The following is a 22,136-nucleotide window of genomic DNA, read 5'->3' on the forward strand; positions in this document are numbered from 1 at the left end:
CTTAATAGATGTTAGCTATTATTCGTATATTTTTCTACAGAGCAAATCTGACAATCTAGAGGGTTCAGGAAAGGGGGGAAAAAAAACACACACCAAAAACACCCAAACGCCCATGCTGGCTTCGATAGCACATATACTAAAATTGGAATGATACAGAGAAGATTAGCATGGTCTCTCACAAGAATGGCCTGCAAATTCGTGAAGCATTCCATAACTAAAAAAAAAAAAAAAAAAAAAAACACACACAAAAATATTAAACCAACAATACATTCCCCGTATAGTTCTAAGATTGAGTTCAAAAGAGAGTGTCTATCAGGTGTCACACAGATAAAGAAGAAAATCTCCTATATCAAAGAGCTGAACTTGTCTGGTCCTCAAGGTCTGTCTGTGGGTACCCTGTACTTTTACATCTAAATGTTCTGCAAATGCTTGCTTTTTATGCCCTGCACAGGAGGAGCAATCAGAAGTATTCTAAGGCCGTTACTTTACAGGGGCACAGCCCCTGCTAAGTGATAGTACTTTCTTTTGAGCTACTGTGGGGGGGAAGGGGGGGTCTAATGTGTTGGCATCTGGTGGAGGGGAGCACCCTGCCCATTCACATATCCTTTGGGTTGCCTCTGACAAGATCAGTGAGTGAGTAGAGGCAAAGGCAACTTTGGGTTTAGGATGTCATTTGCTCATGTTTGAAAACTCGACAAAGAGCAAACAGCGGGTAATTACACCTGAAAGTAGCTGCCTTCCCTCCTCGACCAAACACATGCCTTTTACTACCTATGAATAACACCGAGGTCATGTTAAAAAGAACTGAAATTAACTGAGAAGAACTGACCTGTGGATCATTTCCCAACCAGGGAATCACGGTTGTGACGGACGATCCATCCCCCATAAATCATGGGCAATTTTTGCAATCAGGAAATTTTTGCAATCACAGCAACGTAACAGTGAAACGTAGGGATACAGATTCTAAAGAAATGTAGCTCAGATATTTCCATTTACACTGAAATTTATACACCAAGAATACAGCAAATACTGAAACAAATCAGCTTCCCGGAGGAAAAGGAGCTGTGAAATTTTCAGTGAGATTGGGCTGCCCTCTGCTGGGCACTTGGAGAAGTCTCCATGAGGGCACCGCGGGCAGGGCTGCCTCAACAAGTTTTCAGAAACAGTGATACTTGGAAGTAAAACAAAAACAAAACCAAAAAAAAAACCCCACAAAAAACCATGGCAACAAATGTAAACTTTGGTGTTATTTTTTAGAATATCTCCAGTAATCACAGACTGTGAAAACACAATTATAGAAAAGGCCCAAGGGAGGGGGAAGGGGATGACTTTTAAAAAACGCCTTAGATTCTTTTATAAATGTAGCACTGTAAAACCAGCCTCTTTTGCTACAAAACTCCACAAATATTTTACTGGCAAGAAAAAAAAATGAGAATATATTCTCAGAAATACCAGGGAGGCTGAGAGACATTTTGTTAACAGAGGCAAGGAAGCAGCAAGGCCAACTGCTGAATGATACACGGCGTTTTCTTGTTGGTTGAGTGGGCACATTTCAGGTCATTTCTCTCAAAATGAGATTAACCTTTGCTCTCATGTCTGTGTGAGCGTGTGGGGGGAGGAGGGCAGCAGCAGCTCCAGAGAGGCTCTGCCCCAGCTCAGCGGCACAGCAACAAAGGGGAGGTCTTCACTGCCCAGGGTGAAGTATATCTAAGATCGACGAAGTAGGCTCACCCAGCGAGTCCTGCGCAGGGCTCACTGCCCACCTACACTTGTTTCATTCCACTCACAAAAGCCACAGGTTCTTACCTGAGCAGGCCGAGCAGTGCTGATCAATAGGGTTTGAACTTGAAGGCCAGACGACAGCCTTCCTCAAGGTTGGCTCTGCCTGCTCAAACACTGTCCTCCCAATCAATCAATAAAACAGCACTTGAATGGGTCTGAAATTGCCAAAATGGGTCATTTCTCTTTTCCAGATGTGTTACCATTTAAATGTGCTGAGAGGATCAGTGGGAAGAGAACTACAGTAAATTATTAACATCCATTAGTGTACATCAGTACCATTTTAGTTAATTGTTTCCCAGAAAGCAGGGCCCAGAGAAAATGGTAATAAGTGCAGGTAAGGTTTGAGTCAGTTAAAAAAAAAAAAAAAAAGACAAAAAAAAAGTGGGAGTTGGGGGATGGCAAGAGGGGTGGATGGAAGCCACCGTGTGTAGGCGTAGCCAGGGATTGTAACTGCAAAAGAACACCAACCATTTTGCCTACTCAATTACCTTGGATCTCTGGCATGATTGTTTGCCTTCCAATCTCTAATATCAATAGCAGTGCCAGGGCCCATCTGCGGCCACTAACTCAGAATTCCTTGGGGGGCTCAAGCAGATAGTGGCAGCTTTGTAAAGGGTCCCCAGGCGAGTCTCTGGCAGCTCTGGCTGAGAAGCACTGCTCTATCAGTCACATCCTCTCCAGCACTGAGGGTGATACTGCTGAAGCAGCTAGCAAACAGACCAAAGAGCAAAGCCTTCTCATTTGGCAATTTGAGATTCAAGAGTTAAAATGCCAAATACAGGACAATAGCACCCATTGCCAAACACCAGTTCTGCAGGCCAATGAAGGTCAGAGAGAACCCTCCTAAGGTGGGTGATGGCTAGAACCTGTGCTTTTAAGTCTGCGAAAAACTCTGGTCAGAAATCATTTTAACTCACACATTGGAACCATCGAGAGTCAACTGTTCATACTTTCCTCTCCAGGCACGTCATCACACAACAAGCAGCCCAGAGACTAGAAGCAAAAAAACAAGAACCAACAAAAAATGCTACCACTCTTAAGTATTTTATGAAGATACGTAAGGGTCACTTAAAGCAATTTTTTTCAATGCTCCTGCTCAGGTAAAACGCTATTTAATCTCTTAATTTCACCATGAGCTATTTATGCGAAGAAAGTACAACAGGAATTCCCAGTCTGTGTCACTACAATTCAGTAACTTCATACCCCTATCTAAATTTACCTTGTTTTGCTTATCAAATCCATGACTTATGATTTATTTCAATGTCAGTCAGGTCTATGTTGAACTCCACAGCTGACGAGAGCCAAAACAGCCTTCAGTTTTAAAAAATCACCCACTAGCTTGGTATTACTGAATTTGAATGTATCACTTACAAAGCCATCCTGTAGTTAGACTTCCTTTTCCTAGCAGGGCTGGAGGGGAGGCCATCTGCCCCAAACTCATTCAGAAGGTCTCCTGAGCTAAGTCTGACCCTCCAAAATCAAATATTAATAGAAATATTCAATAAAGGTACCAAATCTCTTTTTAGAAGGTACTCTGGGGAATCTGCCTTCGTGTGAAAGTCTGTGTACTTCGGGAGAATTCCTAAAATACGCACAATATTGAGCCCCATTCACACCTTCCAAACTGCCCTTGGAGTACTTGAGGACTTACAACTTGCGATGTCTTCTGTGGTCTAAAAATCTGCCAAATTGAAAGCAAGAGCTGTGTATTAGTTGCAGGTTTCTTTTTACTTTTCTTCCTTCGTTGTCAACAAACACGTACACGACCAAAATGTTCAGGGAACTGCGTTGAGCACTGGGAATACACACAGGTGTGACATGGGCTTTGCCACAGATGTGTCAGCGATGTTCTTGAAAGGCGGGTTTACAAGGATTCCATGTCAAGGTCCCCTGCCATTAATAAAGACATTAGGTACTCATAAGGGATCAGGAAAGGAAGTAATCCTGAAGTCTAGAACGGCTTCACAGATGAGACACAGACTCAAGCTGGCCTTAAAAGTCAGAGTAACAGAGGGAAGGATGACATTCTAGACAGAGAAAAATAAATTAAGGCTGTGGACTTCTCCCTCCTGGAATTATAGTAATAAAGCACTCTTCTCTGAAATGACTTGAAAGAAATAAAACAAACCAAGTTTCGTGGGCATTTTGGGTCCTACAGAAAGAAAACTGACAACCAATCGTATAAAACCAGATAACTACTAAGAGTTATTGGCTATAAGTATCAGGTATTGGAATGATGTCAGGAATTCATTCACAAAAAACTTTCATCGCTCCTAACAACCCCCAACAAAGGGGGAAATTACCTAAATGTTAAATATTACCAGATCTACGCTTCTATGAATGTTAAGACTGTCCTAGTCCAGAGATTTTTTTTTCATACAAAAACCTAAGGTGGATCCATGAAGTATCACTTTTTAGGCACAACACCGACATACTGAATAATCCATGCTTGGTTTTTCGACAAGTACAATAACACTAACCCTCATGGGCTTTCACAAACAAAGGCTTCTTCCTACAGTTTTCAGAATAAACATTCCAGGCTATTTAGCCTGGGGAAGGCAGGTCTATAAGCTGAAGGGTCAGAGTGGGGGAGGTGGGAGGAGCTGAGTTTCAATCTCCACCAAAGATTTAAAAGCTAGATGCAAAAGAGAAAATATCACCCTAAGAACAGGAAAATCAAATTGCCAAGATTTATTTAACTTTTTCTTTTACAGAAAATACATGTTTGTAATATAAACACTGACAAGTGAGATAAAGTACAGGGATCAGGAAGACAAATGAATGGGACAAGACTCTTGCTTCAACACTGCACTGCTTCCTGATTTCACGTGCAGCACGAATTACATGGTCGTATATATTGGGAAAAGTAAAGGCAACATTCATCTAGATTTACCAAAATACCAGAGGGCCTCTGAAATTCAACAAAGCCATAAGGAAGCCTGATCTGTTGCCAAAGAACAAAGCTGAGCACATGTCCATCTATCCATTTACTCAAGGCATTTCATGTGGTAACTGAAGAATGAATTAACACACAAGCTTTAATAGGCTGTGGAAGCAAAGATGAAATTGTGCCTCTTTTCCCTCTTCAGAGAAAACAGCTTAATTAAAAGCAGAGCTGCCTGATACTGGATAGATGACAGCATAATCACAGTGAATTATTTCAATAAACCCCATGAAATGCAACACACAATAAAGGATTGCCATTGGTGCTTTGCCCCAACAGTCACTCCAGATCTAATGCTATAAAATCACATGAGTTTTTAAGGCTTTTTCCCAGAACTCCGAACTAGGAAAAATGACCCAAATAAATGGTTGAGATCAAGAGCCACCTTGATTTAGAACAATCTGTTTCTAAACTTGAATTCAATAATAAAGAATATGGATTCCCATTTTCTGTGATTAAAGTGACTGGTCTTTTATCAAAGTGTGCATATCCCCTGGCAGGTGATATGCACACTTTGATAACAGATGCTTACTACAGTGTCTGGTTCAGCAATGGGGCTCAGTGTCTTAAGATCTGGGGTTCAGATAAGGCTGCTTAAGATCTAGAAATCGGGGGGGCACCTGGTGGGCTCAATCAGAAGAGCATGTGACTCTTGATCTCAGGGTTGTGAGTCTGAGCCCCACAAAGAGATAACTAAAAAATAAATAAACTTTAGAGATCAGAAAGCCCTGAAACTGCCAAGTACACCCACTCCCTTGCTCAGCTCCATAATCAAAGATTCTTACAAATCATCTGTAGTCCTTCATTCTTCAATACTCAACAACCTGTGGAGAAACACGTGCCTCAGAGACTCCATCCTTATGGTAAGCAGAGCTTATAGCAGCTCATGCTAAACACCGGTTCTCTAGAAGAGAAATGCTTGTGTGACCAGGTATCTTGAAACTCTTTTTCCCAGGCAAAGCCAGCCTCCCTGTATTGTTCAGATGGAGATTTTTTTTTTTTTTTAAGATTTTTTATTTATTTATTCGACAGAGAGAGAGACAGCCAGCGAGAGAGGGAACACAAGCAGGGGGAGTGGGAGAGGAAGAAGCAGGCTTCCAGCAGAGGAGCCTGATGTGGGGCTCGATCCCAGAACGCCGGGATCACGCCCTGAGCCGAAGGCAGATGCTTAACTGCTGTGCCACCCAGGCGCCCCGAGATGGAGATTTTTCTTAAATGTGGTTATATAACATCACACGAGAAATACTCATTTTCACAACAAAAGACATTCATCTTTATATCCCTTACCCATAGCATTTGGCACAGGGTCCCGCAATCTATTGCGCTCTCACTAAGATGGACCTAGAATAGAGGAAACCAAGACCAGGTCTTAAAAAGGATAGGAACAGATATTCCCAAGGAATCCCTGGATCAATTGTGACCTTTTTTGTGCTCTGTTACAGGAAATTCTTAATCAGAAGGCTTTTTTTTTTTTTTTAAACATGCAAGATGATAAAACAGACCATCACTTTATCACTCAGATTAGGATAACAGCTACTCACCCTGGACCTCCGTGATGGGACTCATTCACCACTTTTGCAAAAAGTAGAGGGCTTTAGCCACTGTGAAAGACAGTACACTGTTCCTGCAGGTAGGACAAGATCTTTCACCAAAAATTCTCTACCCTGTAGTCAGACCACAGGTGCCAATATTTGGCTCGGAAAGCAGGAACCAAGTACTGATGGTTAAATGCCAGAAACCTTTAAAGCAGCAGGTGGGACCCTGGCTTATCTTCACTCTCCAATTGGTTCTAAACTGTCTAGACCGAGTTCCTCTCCAGCACTTCAACCTCAGAAATTCCATTAGACGGATCCCGAAGAGGAGACTTGTCATGTGGGAACCAGCCATTTCTTCCCCTATGACTTCTCTTCTCCTCTCTTGGGATCAGTTCCTGTTGGAAAGCCCTTCTCTTTGAAAAACGAAAGATGAAACCTCTGGAAAATAGCGTCGTTCCATTTGCAGATACTAGACACAATTACCTCGAGGGAAATAAGGCACCTAGAACAGACCCCAGATGGCCTACGTGTGCATGCAATTGATAGGAGATCCTGTGGGGCCGCAAAGGAGCAGGGCTTCCAAACATGAGCACTACTTTCCTGCCACAGGCTGGGCTGCATTGCGGGGTGCTACTGTAATGGTCTGACAGGCACAGTGGAGGCTCTGAAGAACTCAAAGAAATACAGAGAAAAGTCTTCCTTAAAATAGAAAGTTACTTTAACAAGCAGGTCTCTGGCCAACATCATCATTCTTCCAAGTCATGTCTTCAGAGTCAAGAGAGGAAGTATGGAAGAGCACTAGGGGAGCAGTTAGGGAACCCAGGTTCCAGTCCTAGCTCTGTTACTGCCTGATCATGTGACCTTGGGCATACCACTTGGCCTTCCCCACCCCCCACGCCAAAGTCATTATCTGTAAAATGGGAATAAAACCACTTGCCTTCTCTGCCTCACGTCGTGACTGTGAGGACCAAATGACATAATGTGAAAGTGCTTTGTAAACTGTGGAATACTGTATGTAAAGTAACAGTATTTACTTACTACATTTTAATTAGGTCCTCAATTGCCCGTTTGACTAGAAGTGCCCCATGCAGAATGTGCTTTGCAACAGATAGACTCAAAAATAGGTGCTATAAATATACACTGGCCTTTTCCACTCGAGTTGTTAAAAAAGGGGAAATTCTTAATTTCCCCAGAAATGGCCTCAGAATACATTACTTAAAAATGTGAGGTCGTCCAAACCTACCAAATGATAGAATTAATTTTCTCCAAATATGTCCTATACAATTATGGTCTGGTCTGTTGATACCTTTATACAGAGAAGTCTTGAATTCAAGAAACAGCATGCTAAAACTTAAAGAAAATATGGTTACAGTTTGTTGTAAAGGAAATGAAAATAAGAGGCATCCTATATAATGAAATTAGGTTACAGTTCCTCAAATGGTAGCCTTTTTCCTGAGATATCTCCAGGACAGGGTCCTAGTCCTGTGAAGTGCTTTAGAGAAGCTTAGTCTTGCACAAGGTGAAAAGGACATGTAGGTTGGCAATTAGGCTGTGCTCATTTTCAGCACTAGGATTTGAACAAGGTCTGCTAGAAGCTGCCAGACAGCTTTGGTGGAGAAGCCCATATGGCCCAAAAGAGGCTTGCTAGTTCTCAGATGCCAGGCAGAGTATGGAGAACAGTTTAACGCAGCCATCTAGTTCAGGGATTTTCAATTCTTCTTGTAAGGTGGTTCTGCTCTTCTCCGCTCTAGTAAATAATTGAACAGAAGAAAAACAGTAAGATGTAGAGCTACATATCTACCAGACTTTAGGGCCTTTTTCTGCCCAGCTGCAAAAAGTTCACATGCAGAACAGAGACACAGGCAAGACGTGAACGTGAATGACTCTGACCAGCCTAAAGCACCCAGATTCCAGCATCCATGTCAGACAGCCTTTATTACAAATGTTACAAATGATGACTTGGAGGGAGTCCTGTCAGTGCAATCACTAGTTAACAGGATGGTCGTCCTTTGGGGCCAGAGGCGTGTTGCTAACCTCCGCTTTTCTTCTTGATTTGCTTTGCTTTCCGGGGTTTGAGGATGGTATAGTTTGCATATGCTGTATACTGATCTGACAGGAAGGGGACATAGAATGCCCGCAGCAGCCTTGAAGATCTGAAAAACAAGAAAGAAAAAAAGACAAAACAGAATTTTATCATTTGAGAGAATTTACTAACAGTGTTGAAAATGATGTAAGGAAGTTACCTAAGTGCGGTGGTGAGGATCATATTCTATGCACGTAGCACAGAAAAATCTGTCATTTAACTACTGGGTCACGAAAACAGATTTCATCAAGTACCTTACCAAGACTGAAAAGATGGTGTCCCTAATAAGCCACAGTGGTTCCTTCAGAATAGCTCTAGGGCTTCACTTTGCATCAAGTATGCCACAGAAAACTTCCAGGTCAATCAAAGGACTATTTCTGGAATAAATTCTTAACACCCAAGTGGTTTCTGTATCTAAGAGACTATAGAGATGCCAAATGCTCCAATGATCCTGATTCCAGTTCTAAGTTTCCTAGAAGAGGTAAAGAAAATGCGCAGTGTTCCAGCGATGCCTACATCCGAGAGAGAGAGAGAGTATACACACAAGCTCATGTCCCTGGCGGGTGACAATATACCCACTTGTTACTAAAATACACAAACAGCAAAAACCCTGAATTTCTCATGACTTTCTGAAGAATATGAAAAATGCCTTGCTTGTATTGAGCACTCAGTGTTGGACAAACACTGAAAAAAGTGCTCACACTTTTAAAGATACTATTTAACTCACCCAATAACCCCATGAGGAAAGGGCTATGGTTATCCCTACCTTACAGATGTGCAACCGAGGCTGATGCAAACGAAGTGACTTGCTCAGGGTCACACAGTAAGTGAGAGCGCCCTCATTCATGCACTCGGTAACCTGCACTATTGATCTGCACCACGGTTTATCCCAGACACAGGCTAACCAAATTCATCACTTCCTAGAAAATGCAGCAGCAAGAGTTTGGAATTCTATATGAAGTCTTACTTCTTGACTATGCTTTCTGAGGCAATCAAAAGTTGGCCCAGTTCCTGCCACCCTAAATGAGGTAGCTGAAGAGTGTTCTGCTGCCAGTCCTCTTCCAGACTCTCAACTTGTAAATGTCATGTCAACGTGGCATTTGTACTGGCAGCCTCGCCCTGGCTTTGGCAGGCTCCCGCAGTGCCGGCACACAATGATATCGTGCTTGGCATACACACCTCTTCGATTCTCCCCAAATGGGACGCTGGCAGTGGTCTGTGCTCAACAGAGACGCACTTTACTTCAACAGCTAACAGCTCGAGGGCTTTGATTAGAAAAGAGGCTTAGAAGAGACACACGAGATAAAGCAGGCCTGCTAACAAAATGAACAGGAGGAGGAAGCCCCCACCTCAGTCAAAAAGAAGCTAGTTTATCCTTTCTGTCCACACTGCACAGAGAAGGGGAAGGTCGGAAAACAGCAAACTCCTGCAAGCTTCAGTGGCGTAAAGAGAGGCTAAAACTAATTGTCATTGCCATTTCAGTGGACTCTGCAATCAAAGCCTCATTAACAAGGTCAGCTCAGCCCTTCAGGCAGCTCCAGGAGAATATTAGGTCTGCTGGGCCCAATCTGAGTTTTTCCACTTCTTTCTTTTCTTTTCTTTTTTTTTAACAATCCCTTACTATTTGGGAAGATTTATTTCATAATTTTATTTGTTTTAGAATCTAAGAACAAAAAGAAATTCTACTTATTTTTAAAAATAGAATAAAACTCATTCTATCTTATAATTACCATATAGACCCACGGCCACCTTTTATAAATTTAAGTTATATTATGGGATCTTAGTGGTTTTATTTTTTTCTTGTATCTCGGATTAGTTACAACTATGTTTTTTTAAAAAACTTAAATAAGACAAAGGAAAATGATGAAATCACCAAAAGGGATGATGCAAAAGTAATCACTATTGCACTATATCCTGCAATATTCTAATTGCATTGCCCAAATTATTGTCCAATAAGGTATAAGAGACCTGAGACACTATCTTTGCAGTCGGCTTTTAGCTTTCATTGAAAAGAGTTGAGAATTCAGGATTTTTAAATTTTCTGTCCATAATGGCAATGAGAGGAAAATGGACAGAGGGAGACATTTCACAATTATTAGATCAGAAGATGAGTGCAAAGAGACAAAGAGAGGCACCGCTAGCAAGGATGGTAACGCTGACCCTAAGTAAAAGTTCAGGCTACGAGTCTTCAGATTACTGTATACTATACAGTATATATGGATGAATCTTCTCAAACTCAAGAATTGATGAGTAATGTATTTCTCAGACCAAAAAGAAAATAAGGTATTTTCATTCAGTTAGTCATTCCACAGGGAGGACGTCATCATTCAATGTTTTGCAGCAAGAATCTCACTATTGTGTTACACTTAAAAAGGGCATATGACCATATTCTTTCATCTTTTATGATGTCTGTGGGCCAAATTTTGATACAGTTCATAAGTGGACAAAAGATGAGGGCACGTTAGTATACAAAGGTGACAGGAAAGGCATATAGGAAAGAAACTTAGAAATTCAATGGATCTATCACTTTGGTTGGTTTGTAAATCTAAGAATGAAAATGTCTGAATTGTGAAGCCAAGAAGATAGTTATACTCTCTGCAACAAAATTATGAGCCATTGAAGGTTTCAAAAAATTCTAGTTTTTTGTTTTGATGATGCAAGTTCTAGAACAACCAGAAGTGATAAGCTAGAACCTACAGCAGATACATTTAAAGTTTGGGACCAGTATTTTCAAGATGCATATATTCCAGGTCCATGCATGACAATTGCAGTTAGAGGTGTCCATTTCAGGTGTCTATATATCTGTGTATATCTATCTCAAACCAGGAAAATATGGAAGATTCAGGGTTACTACATTTAAATTATTAAGATTTCAAATGAAAGGTTTTTGTCTTACTATCCTCTTCTTATTTTTGTAAATTCATTTAAAAAAAACTAGAAAATGTAAAAAAATGAAGTGTCTATTGGGCAAAACAATAAATGGTGATGGATTATTTTTCTTGGTATGCTGATAGATCATGCCCAGAAACTCCAGAAGAGATCTTGGGCCATACAGGGGACATCATCAGAAATACCAACTCCTATGAAATGGAAGAAGGGCCACTATGCATTACTGTTGAAGGCAAAAAGTGGGCTGAGACAAAGGTAAAAAGGAGACTGGGACAAAATATGTGTGACACATAGGAAAGGATTAGCAGGAATATATGAAGTATTTCTGCAATCAAGAAGACAAATGACTCCGTAGGGAAAAATGACAAAGAATATGAACAGAGAAAAGAAACACAAATGGCCAATACTAGTGATCTAGTTGGGAGATACAGAATATAAATGATACATAACCACGACACAGCATTCACTAAATATTAAAAGCTGATACCAAAGCTCAAAGTGAAAATATACACATTGAGAAGAGGACAAACACTGAAGGTTGCATAGGTGTGGAAAAAGAATTTACTGTATCTCATTTCATTTTCTCCATCCAACATTCCAAGATACACTCAACAGAAAGGCAACTTGCTCATTCATAACCACATCTACAGGATCTTGGGTTAAATGCTCTGTCCACTCAGCACCAGCCAGAAAAATGGCTTGAATAAAATCCAAACTCTTTCTCATGGACAAAGGCCTAGGAAATCTGGCCCTCACTTACTTGTCCCACCTACCCTTGCACATTGTCCTCCTGCCCACTACACTCCCCCGACACCAGCCTCCTCACAGTCCCTCCCTCCTTATAGCCTTCGCATGCTTTCCCTTCTCTCCCTCGAACACACTTCCACCCTGTTTTCCTCATAACTATGTCTGACTCATCTTTCATTCCTCACCTTAGAGGCAACCTTTGAGAGGTCTTGCAACACCCTAGGAAAGCCTGGGTTTCCATTTCTATCAGTTAATCTCTCTCGGTGTTCCTTGTGTGTTTATTATACTCTTCACAATTTGTAATTTACATTTATTTGTTGGTTAACTCATTTATTGTCTATCCCCCACACCCTCCCCTCAAGATTTCTGGGACCAAGTCTGTTTTATTTACCAACAGCACAGTGTCTGGTACATAGTACGAGTTGAAAGACAGATGTTGGATGGATGGATGAATGGAAGAATGGAAGGCAGGGAGGAAGTGAAGGGGAAGGAAGGACTGCTGAAGAGAGTGAGGGAAGAAGTTTATACAAATGATATCTGAGTTCATTTCAATTCAGTTCTTCCACCAGTGACTGAGCACCATGTCAAGCAATGGTTTAAGTGCCAGAAAAACAAAGGTGGACAGAAGATTCCTATTCTCAGTGGGGAATCCGAAGTCCCACTGAATGTGCAGTTTGTAATAACCGTCTTGCTAAGGACAAGCATAGGTCTGACTTGGATACAGGGAGAGATCCATGAAGCATCCTGATTCTGCCATGCTTCCTCAGAATACAATCACAAGAAATTCAGCATGTGTTCAGGAAGCAAGAAGTCGTTTCTAGTTAAGCCTGAACACAGAACTATATAAAAGGTGGGGACTCTATACAAGAAGCAGCTAAGAATTTATTTATCATCAGAGCTTGGTATTGGAAAACCCTTGTTAGAAGGTGCATCTCCTTTGCTCCAACAAGATTCTGCTAGTCGTCTTTAAAAGCATTACCTACCTTTAACATCTAAAGCCACTAATATCTTCTAGAAGATAAAGTGAGCAAACAGTCAATATACACACCTCCGTATGTATATACTGATTCTGGTTTTTTTTAAATCCAAAAAACAAGTTGGCTTGAATTCTTCACTTCTAACACTGTAGCTGCTATTCTAAATTGATTTCTTTACCATCAACAGCTTTAAGATATTAAGCACAACTGGGGCCTTTTAAATTGTTTTTATTGTTGCTGGAAAAAGGGAAATCAAATTGGTTATTTGCCTTTAGTGAAAGAAATGAGCAGTTGCGCACTGGAGTAACATAGACCTGGAAACACTCATAGACCTGGAAACAAAGATCAGACTGAAATACAAATTAGAACAAAACTAATGTCTATCAAAACTCATAAAACAATGTCTGTAATAACATGAAAAGCCCAAGTATTGCCCTAGGAAAGCACAGGAAGCATAATTTAGAGAGACGCAAAATATGTGCCTCGATCATGGAAGCTGACTTCCCCTCCCAGTGAGAAAGTCACTTAAGCAATTCAAGGATGAAATCGATGTGGACAAAGCAATTGCCTGAATAGCATAATTAGCTGACAGCTCAGAATGTTTTCTAATTCAATTACCAGCCCTATTGATCAGGGCTGGGAAGCGTTCTGCTGTGGAGATTTAAATCTGCCCTTGCTGACGTCGAAGGAAGACGGCCTGCCAGCCCCTGAGGTTGCCAGTTCAACAGGCACAAATGAAATGCTGGGTAAATGTTTCATGGTAAAAAGAAAACATCCGGGTACGCCTGCGTGGCTCAGTCGGTTAAGCGTCTGCCTTGGGCTCAGGTCATGATCCCGGAGCCCTGAAATGGAGCCCGGCAGGGAGCCTGCTCCTCCCGCTCCAGCTCCCCCTGCTTGTCTGTGCTCGCGCTCTCTGTCAAATAAAGTCTTTAAAAAAGTAAAAATAAAAATAAAAGGAAACACCCTAGTTCTTAGGTTTTCTCATTTTTATCTATCCATCCATCCGAACATTAATATCCCTATGAACCTCTAATCTAAACCCATTGCCAGTTCTTTCTCTTTAAAGCTGGTTTCCTCTCTTTCTCTCTCGCTCTTTTGCACTGAGTTCGTCCTCCAGTGACAGACTGTCCACGACCCTGAGCACACAATCGGCCTTTCACAAATCTGCAGTTCTGAGGAGACTCTCAGAATCCCCTCAAGACTTAATCTGAGCCATCCTCAACCTCCAGTCGCATATCAAGCAATTTAAGAACTGCTCAGAAAGCTGGTACACATCCAAAATGTGACTGTGCTTTAAGATTCTTTAACAGGAAATGGGGTGAGGGACACTAATGTTCAGTAGTGCAGAGGGGACATTTCTCTCTCTTCCCAACAGGAGAGAGGGACACAGGAGTTACATGCTCTGCGTTACACCCCACTAGAATGTCGGTCTCTTGAAGAAAGCACTTTGTCTAACTGCCTTATCCCCAGTTTTCAGGACGGTACCACAGAAAGTGCTCAATAAATATTTTTCTGTGAAAGAAGGAATGACTACCTGACTCTTAAATCAGAGCACCAAGTTCTACCTCCCTTGCCTCTGGCAATATTCATCATCTTCAAGGAAAAGGAATTATCGAAAATAATAAGAAGCTCTTTTTTCTCTTCACTTCCCAAACAACTCAGTCCTAAAGACATCCATCAGATGGGTCCAAGCAAAGCAGGAGTCTACAGCGTGTGGGGGTGGGGAGGGGGTCCCATGGGATGTTACAGCACAAGTGACATGTGGAGGGTACCCATAGCAACAAAGAAAATATTAATGCAGGAGGTCACCTAACCTCTCCAGTTTCAGGTAACATAAAATGTGCTGAATCCTCATTACCTACGTGACCAGAGACATTTCCAGCAGGTATGTCCAATAGACCCTTGACATTCAATGAATACACTCCCAGTTTTGACTATTTGGTAGCAACCTCCAAAGATGCGTGTAATGATCTGGAAGTCCACTGAGGCACTAACTGTAATCACAGCACTACAAGACTGGTGTACAGACTGAATCATTTAACTGATCCGTGGCCCCGGTCAGTCACCTGACATAACACCATAACCTCTTCCCTGTCACCTTTAGCCAAAATTCAGAATGAGGGAATTGAGAAAGAACTGGTATTAGTCAACTGGCCATTTTCTGACCTTCAGTCCCACCATGGTGCTGGGAAGATGCTCTTCACTAGTCTCTTTTCTATCTGGTGGCTACTTAGATATGAAGGTATTATATGCTCCAGCCACCATTCTTATGGAGAAGACACTAAACCATGTTCAAAACTGTCTGTCTCTGCTCTTTGGACCCTTATTTGGGCTATTTCTATGTGACAAATACTAAGTAACACTGGAAACCACATCAGGTAGACAATTCTCACAAGATTTACAGAGAGGAAATGAACAACGAATATACTTTAAGATAACTCAAGAAGATTTTTATCTTTTTTTTAAGCTAAAAAAAAAATTTGTGATTTCTCTCAAATGTGCAGTTCACTGATGGGTTTCCTGTTTCACCTGGTGTTGGCTAGAATCTTCCCAACAGCCACACTCCTGTGGCTGGTTATGAACTGAGAGCTCAGCTAGTGCAAAGGGCCGTCAGGCCTCCTCCATGCAGGCCTCCTTTATCCACACAGCCTGTGGATCTCCTTATAGCACAGTGCCTGGATCCTAAGAAGGAGCATTCCAAGGGACAGGAAACAGAAGCCCATCAGCCACTCAATAGTCTTTAGCTTATTGAATAAGGGCATCAGAAGCTTCTTAAAAAAATCCTTATTTTACTTTTTTTTTTTTTTTCACTTTGCCATAAATCCAGTTTTAAGAATGTGAAATAATGGGGCCCTGGGTGGCTCAGTCAGTTAAACATCTGCCTTCAACTCAGGTCATGATCCCAGGGTCCTGGGATCAAGCCCTGTATTGGGCTCCCTGCTCAGTGGAGAATCTGCTTCTCCCTCTGCCTGCTGCTCCTCCTGCTTGTGTGTGCTCTGTCTCGGTCAAATAAATAAGATCTTTAAAATAAAATACAATGGTATTTTTTTAAAAAATGTAAACCACAAAACAAGAAAACTACAAGCCAATATGACTAATGAACACAGATGCAAAATCCTCAAAAAATGTTAGCAAACTGCATACAACAATACATTAAAAAGATCATCTACCATGATCACATGGGATTTATTCCAGGGATGCAAAGATGGTTCAATATTCACAAATCCATCAACGTGATACATCACCACATGACCAAAATGAAAAAAAATCACATAATCATCTCTCTAGATGTTTTTTTTTTTTTTTTTAAGATTTTATTTATTTATTTGACAGAGAGAGAGAGCCAGCAAGAGAGGGAACACAAGCAGGGGGAGTGGGAGAGGAAGAAGCAGGCTTCCAGAGGAAGAGCCCGATGTGGGGCTTGATCCCAGAATGCCGGGATCATGCCCTGAGCCGAAGGCAGACGCTTAACAACTAAGCCACCCAGGCGCCCCTCTCTAGATGCTTAAAAAGCACTTGAAAACATTCAATATCCATTCATGATGAAAACTCCCAACAAAGTGGGTTTACCAGTAACATACTTTGACACAATAAAGGCCATATATGAACACCCCACAGTGAGGTGTAGGCCTGTGTAAGGCAGTTGCTCAGCAGGCCCGGCCTAGCTCTGGGCACAGGGTCTCAGAGTCAGGGACTCTGCACCTGGGCTGGCCTGGCCGCTGCCAGCTATCCTGGTGCACTGTGGTCCCCGCTGCAGCACGCCACACCTGGGTGGCTGGGCGGTCCACAGGCAGCAGTGGGGACCACAATGACAGATGACGGCAAGGAGCAGCACAACAAGCTGGAGGCTCCAGAGGCCATCTACCCCAGCTCCTTCACAGACAGAGATCTCTCCGCTACCCCTGTAAAGTTCCAGTCCTGCTCATGTTCTCTCTCACCTACCATACAGCTGTGCTGTGAGAATGTGAAGGGAATGACTGAAGACGGGTTTGAGAATGTCATTAACTGGTATTATCAGAAAAAGCACCCAGTTTCACCATTACTCTGACACCTGAGGCTGGAGAAAATGATGAAACTGTCCAGACTACCCTCAAGTTTATCTGTACAGTGACAAATACCCAGATGAAGCCCCTCTTTATGAAATATCCTCCCAGGAAAATCTACAAGATAATGATGTCTCAGACATCTTGAAATGATTAACATTATAGGCAGAAGAAAATCTTGGTATGGTGATGATCTTTACTTTAGTGACAGTTCGTGCAAGAAAAATTAAATGAAATAGATCAAATAAAAACTGGAAGAGAAGAAAAGAAAAAGAGCAAGCAGCAGAAGAATCTGAAGAGCAATTATTTCACAGCACTCCTGGTACAAATGAGAATTGCTTAAGTTGAAAGGCCAAGTTCGTTGCAGAACTCTTGGAAATGAAAAAGAAATGAACGAAAGAAGAATGAACAGGAAAAAATGAATTAAGTGGGAAAGAGCTATTTGAAACAGATCATAATCTTGACACAATGGATATCCAGTTTTTGGAGGATGCTGGAAACAATGCAGAGGTAGATGACTCTCTGTTCCAGGAAATGGAGGACTTCGAGCTAGAGGACAAGAAGGATGATGTGAACTACAATCCTGCCGACCCAGAGAGTGATCTAATGAACTATCCCCATCTGTAGGGAGGCATGACTGCCACAGCATCTGTAGCTGTGCTGAGGTGTTGACTTTTCTTTCCTTTTTTCTAAGAAAAAAATACTTTTCTGGAGAATATTCTTTTCTGATAGTTTTCATCACTGAACTTACTACACTGACCTGAAAATTTCAAAAACAAAAAACCAACAGCTAGCATCACACTCAATGGCAAAAAACTGAGAGCTCTCCCTCTAAGATCACGAACAAGACAAGGATGTGCACTCTTCAACACTTTCACTCGACATAGTACTGGAAGTCCTAGCCACAGCCATCAGACAAGAAAAAGGAATAAAACGCATCCAAATTGGTAAGGAAGAAGTGAAGTCTTCACTATTTGTAGATGACAGGATACTACACATAGAAAATCCAAAAGGCTCTACCGAAAAACTACTAATCAACAAATTCAGTAAACTGTCAGGATACAAAATTAAGACCCAGAAATCGATAGCATTTCTACACACTAATAACAAACTAGCAGAAAGAGAAATTAAGAAAACAGCAGCATTTTCATTTGCACCAAAAATAATGAAATACCTGAGAATAAACTTACTCAAGGGGATGAAAGAAATGTACTCTGAAAACTAAACAGTGTTCACAGAAACGGAAGGGAACACACATGGAAGACAGTCTGTGCTCAAGGACTGGAAGAACTGATACTGCTAAAATGTCCGTATTACCCAAATCTACAATTTAAATGCAATTCCTATCAAAATTCCAACAGCATTTTTCACAGAATTAGAACAAATAATCCTAAAATTTGTATGGAAACACAAAAGGCCCCAAACAGTCAAAGCAAACTTGAGAAAGAAAAACAAAGGTAGAGGTATTACAATTCCTGATTTCAAGATATACTACAAAGCTACAATCATCAAAACAGCATGGTACTGGCACAAAAACAGACCCATAGATCAAAAGAACAGAACTAAGAACCCAGAAATAAACCCACACCCGTATGTGGTCAATTAATCTTTGACAAAGAAAGCAAGAATATACAATGGGAAAGTGTCTCTTCAACAAATGGTGATGAGAAAACTGGACAGCTACAACCAAAAAGAGGAAGTAGGATCACTTTCTTATACCGTACACAAAAATAAAACTCAAAATGGATTAAAGATCTAAATCTGAGGGGCGCCTGGGTGGCTCAGTCTGTTAAGCATCCAACTCTTGATTTTGGCTCAGGTCATGATCTCAGAGTCCTGAGATGGAGCCCTGCACTGGGCTCCCTGCTCTGCAGGGAGTCTGGTGGAGATTCTCTCCTTCTGCCCCCCCCCACTTGTGCACGCTCTCTCTCTCTCTCAAGTAAAATAAATCTTTAAAGAATAAAAAAAAAAAAAAGATCTAAATCCAAGACCTAAAGCCATAAAAATCCTAGAAGAGAGCACAGTCAGTAATTTCTCTGACATTAGTCAGCTATAGCAACATTTTTCTAGATATCTCTCCTCAGGTAAGGGGAACAAAAACCAAAAATAAACTATTGGGACTACCATCAAAATAAAAAGCTTTTGTACAGCGAAGGAAACCATCGATAAAACTAAAAGGCAACCCACTGAATGGAAGAAGATATTTGCAAATGACACATCTGATACAGAGTTAATATCCAAAATATATTTAAAAAACTCATATAACTCAACATCAACAAACAAACCTATTAAAAAATGGGCAAAGGGGAGGAAGAAAAAAGATGGCAGAGGAGTAGGGGACCTTTTTTCAGCTGGTCCCCTGAATCAAGCTGGATATCTACCAGATCATCCTGAACACCCACAAAATCAGCCTGAGACGTAGGAAGATACATCTAGATCTCTACAAATGAACATCTCCAGCGCTGAGTATTGAGGTACAAAGCAGGGAGCCGTGACTCTGCGCACAGATATCGGAAGATAAACGGGAGGGGGAGGGAGCCGCTGTGCCCGGGTGCTGGGAAGCAGTAGCCACCTGCACTGGGGAGTGGGCCGGATTCGCAGACCGGCACCTGCGAGAAACCAGACTGAGACCGGGAGCTCAGGAGCAGGCACAACCAGACTGAAAACCGGAGCTCCAGAGCACTCGGGAACCACACTGAAATGGGGAGTTTGGGTGCATGCGTGGGAACCAGGGGTGGCTGGCGGTGTTAGAAGCACAAAGGACAGAGATGTGCCGGCCCTAGGAGTAAGGACTGGGAGAGTGGCTGTGGGGCACACAACCCGGGATGCTGTGGGGTTTTTAGCAGCACCGACAGAAACACAGTTAAAGTGGCCAGGAGAGCTCAGTGGAGAGCAGACTACGATTTCTCTGTTCTGAGACAGAGGCTAGGATACGGTCACTGCTGCTCTCTCAGAAGAGTCACAGAAAACCGCCAGGGAAAGCCGCCAGAGAACAAAAGCCCCAAAATACTGGTTCACATTGTGCCCATCCCCACCCCCTCTCACAGAGAACAGGGCAACTCTACCCAAACAGGGTTGCCTGAGTATCAGTGCGGCAGGCCCATCCCCCAGGAGGCAGGCTGAAAAATCAAGAAGCCCACATCCCTGAGGTCCCTAAAAAAAAAACTGCACATTGCTTGAGTCCTGGTCAATAATTTGGGCTCTGTACATCCCCACAACCTCTCCTCATCAGAATGACAAGGAGGAGGAATCCCACCCCCCCCCAACAAAGAAAAGCAACAGAGACTGTGGCCTCTGCCACAGAACTGATGGATATGGATATAACCAAATTGTCAGAAATGGAGTTCAGAGTAACAATGGTCAAGATGATGTGTAGACTTGAAAAAAATATTAACGAAAATATTAACGAGAATATAGAATCTCTAAGGGCAGAAATGAGAGCGAATCTGGCAGAAATTAAAAATGCTATGAATCAAACGCAGTCTAAACTGGATGCTCTGACGGCCAGGGTAAATGAAGCAGAAGAAGAATTAGTGAATTGGAAGATGGGATGATAGAAAAGAAGAAAAAAATGGGAACTTGGCTCAAAAAAATGCAATCTCAAGAATGTAGATTACGGGAGACTGACTCACTGAAATGTTCCAATGTCAGAATCATCACNTTGGAGGATGGGTTAGTAGAAGAAAAAACGAAAATAGAAGCTGGTCTTAAAAAAATCCACGCCCACGAATGTAGATTACGGGAGATTACTGACTCTATGAAACGATCCAATGTCAGAATCATCGGCATCCCTGAAGGGGTGGAGAAAGAGAGAGGTCTAGAAGAGATATTTGAACAAATTGTAGCTGAGAACTTCCCTCATCTGGCAAAAGAAACAAGCATTTGTGTCCAAGAGGCAGAGAGGACCCCTCACAAGATCAATGAGAACAGACCAACTCCACATCCCATAACAGTACAATTCACAAATATTAGATCCAAGGATACAATCTTGAAAGCTGCCAGGGGGAAGAGAATCCTCACCTACAGAGGGAGGAATATCAGAATAACGTCAGACCTGTCTACAGAGACCTGGAATGAGAGAAAGGCTTGGGGGGGCATTTTTAAAGCTCTTTCAGAGAAAAACATGCAGCCAAGGATCCTTTATCCAGCAAGGCTGTCATTCAGAATGGATGGAGAGACAAGGACCTTCCAAGACTGGCAGAAACTGAAAGAATATGTGACCACCAAGCCAGCCCTATAAGAAATATTAAGGGGGGTTCTATAAAAGTAAAAAGACCCCAAGAGTGTTACAGAACAGAAATTTACAATCTACAGAAACAAAGAATTCACAGGCAACATGACATCATTAAAATCATATCTCTCAATAATCACTCTCAATGTGAATGGCCTAAATGCTCCCATAAAATGCCACAGGGTTGCAGATTGGATAAAAAGACATGACCCATCCATTTGCTGTCTACAAGAGACTCATTTTGAACCTAAAGATACATCCAGACTGAAAGTAAAGGGATGGAGAACTNGGGATGGAAAACCATTTTTCATGCCAATGAACCTCAAAAGAAAGCTGGGGTAGCAATTCTCATATCAGACAGATTAGATTTTAAACTAAAGTCGGTAGAGATACAGAAGGACACTATATTATTCTTAAAGGATGTATCTAACATGTGGATATGACAATTATAAATATCTATGCCCCCAACAGGGGAGCAGCAAGATACACAAGCCAACTCTTAACCAAAATAAAGAGACATATAGATAAGAACACAGTAATAGTAGGGGACCTCAACACCCCACTATCAGAAATAGACAGAACACCCTGGCAAAAACTANATCACCTAAGCAGAAAATCAACAAAGAAACAAGAGCTTTGAATGACATACTAGGCCAGAAGGACCTCATAGATATATAGAGAACACTACACCCCAGAACAACAGAATACTCATTCTTTTTGAATACACATGGAACTTTTTCCAGAATAGACCATATACTGGGTCACAAAACGGGTCTCAACCGATACCAAAAGACTGAGATTATTCCCTGCATATTCTCAGACCGCGATGCTTTGAAACTGGAACTCAATCACAAGGAAAAATTTAAAAGAAACTCATACACTTGGAAACTAAGAACCATCCTGCT

General features: G+C 41.8%; 1 protein-coding gene, 1 non-coding gene and 1 pseudogene across 11 annotated transcripts in view; 2 read left to right on the forward strand and 1 right to left on the reverse strand.

Annotated features, from left to right (window-relative positions):
• Positions 1-22,136, reverse strand: part of ALG9 (ALG9 alpha-1,2-mannosyltransferase) — a 104,971-nt gene that overhangs the window by 5,127 nt on the left and 77,708 nt on the right. For 2 of the 10 annotated variants that reach the window (XR_004627004.1, XR_004627001.1), the window contains exons 16-17: positions 8,296-8,414; positions 6,014-8,008 (exon numbers count right to left, since the gene is read on the reverse strand). Coding sequence is in view for 4 of the 10 variants with exons in the window: in XM_034665740.1 (XP_034521631.1) it covers positions 8,184-8,414 (231 nt within the window). In the remaining 6 variants the exon portion in view is untranslated. Of the gene's footprint in view, positions 1-4,240; positions 8,415-22,136 lie in introns of those variants that run through there. The other 8 variants (XR_004627006.1, XR_004627005.1, XR_004627002.1 and 5 more) reach the window with 8 other exon arrangements.
• LOC117803568 lies at positions 113-218 on the forward strand. The gene has a single exon (XR_004627519.1). It is a non-coding gene; the product is annotated as a U6 spliceosomal RNA (small nuclear RNA).
• LOC105238463 lies at positions 16,766-17,627 on the forward strand (annotated as a pseudogene).

Source organism: Ailuropoda melanoleuca, chromosome 8 (assembly GCF_002007445.2).
Source record: "Ailuropoda melanoleuca isolate Jingjing chromosome 8, ASM200744v2, whole genome shotgun sequence".
Classification (NCBI taxonomy): domain Eukaryota; kingdom Metazoa; phylum Chordata; class Mammalia; order Carnivora; family Ursidae; genus Ailuropoda; species Ailuropoda melanoleuca.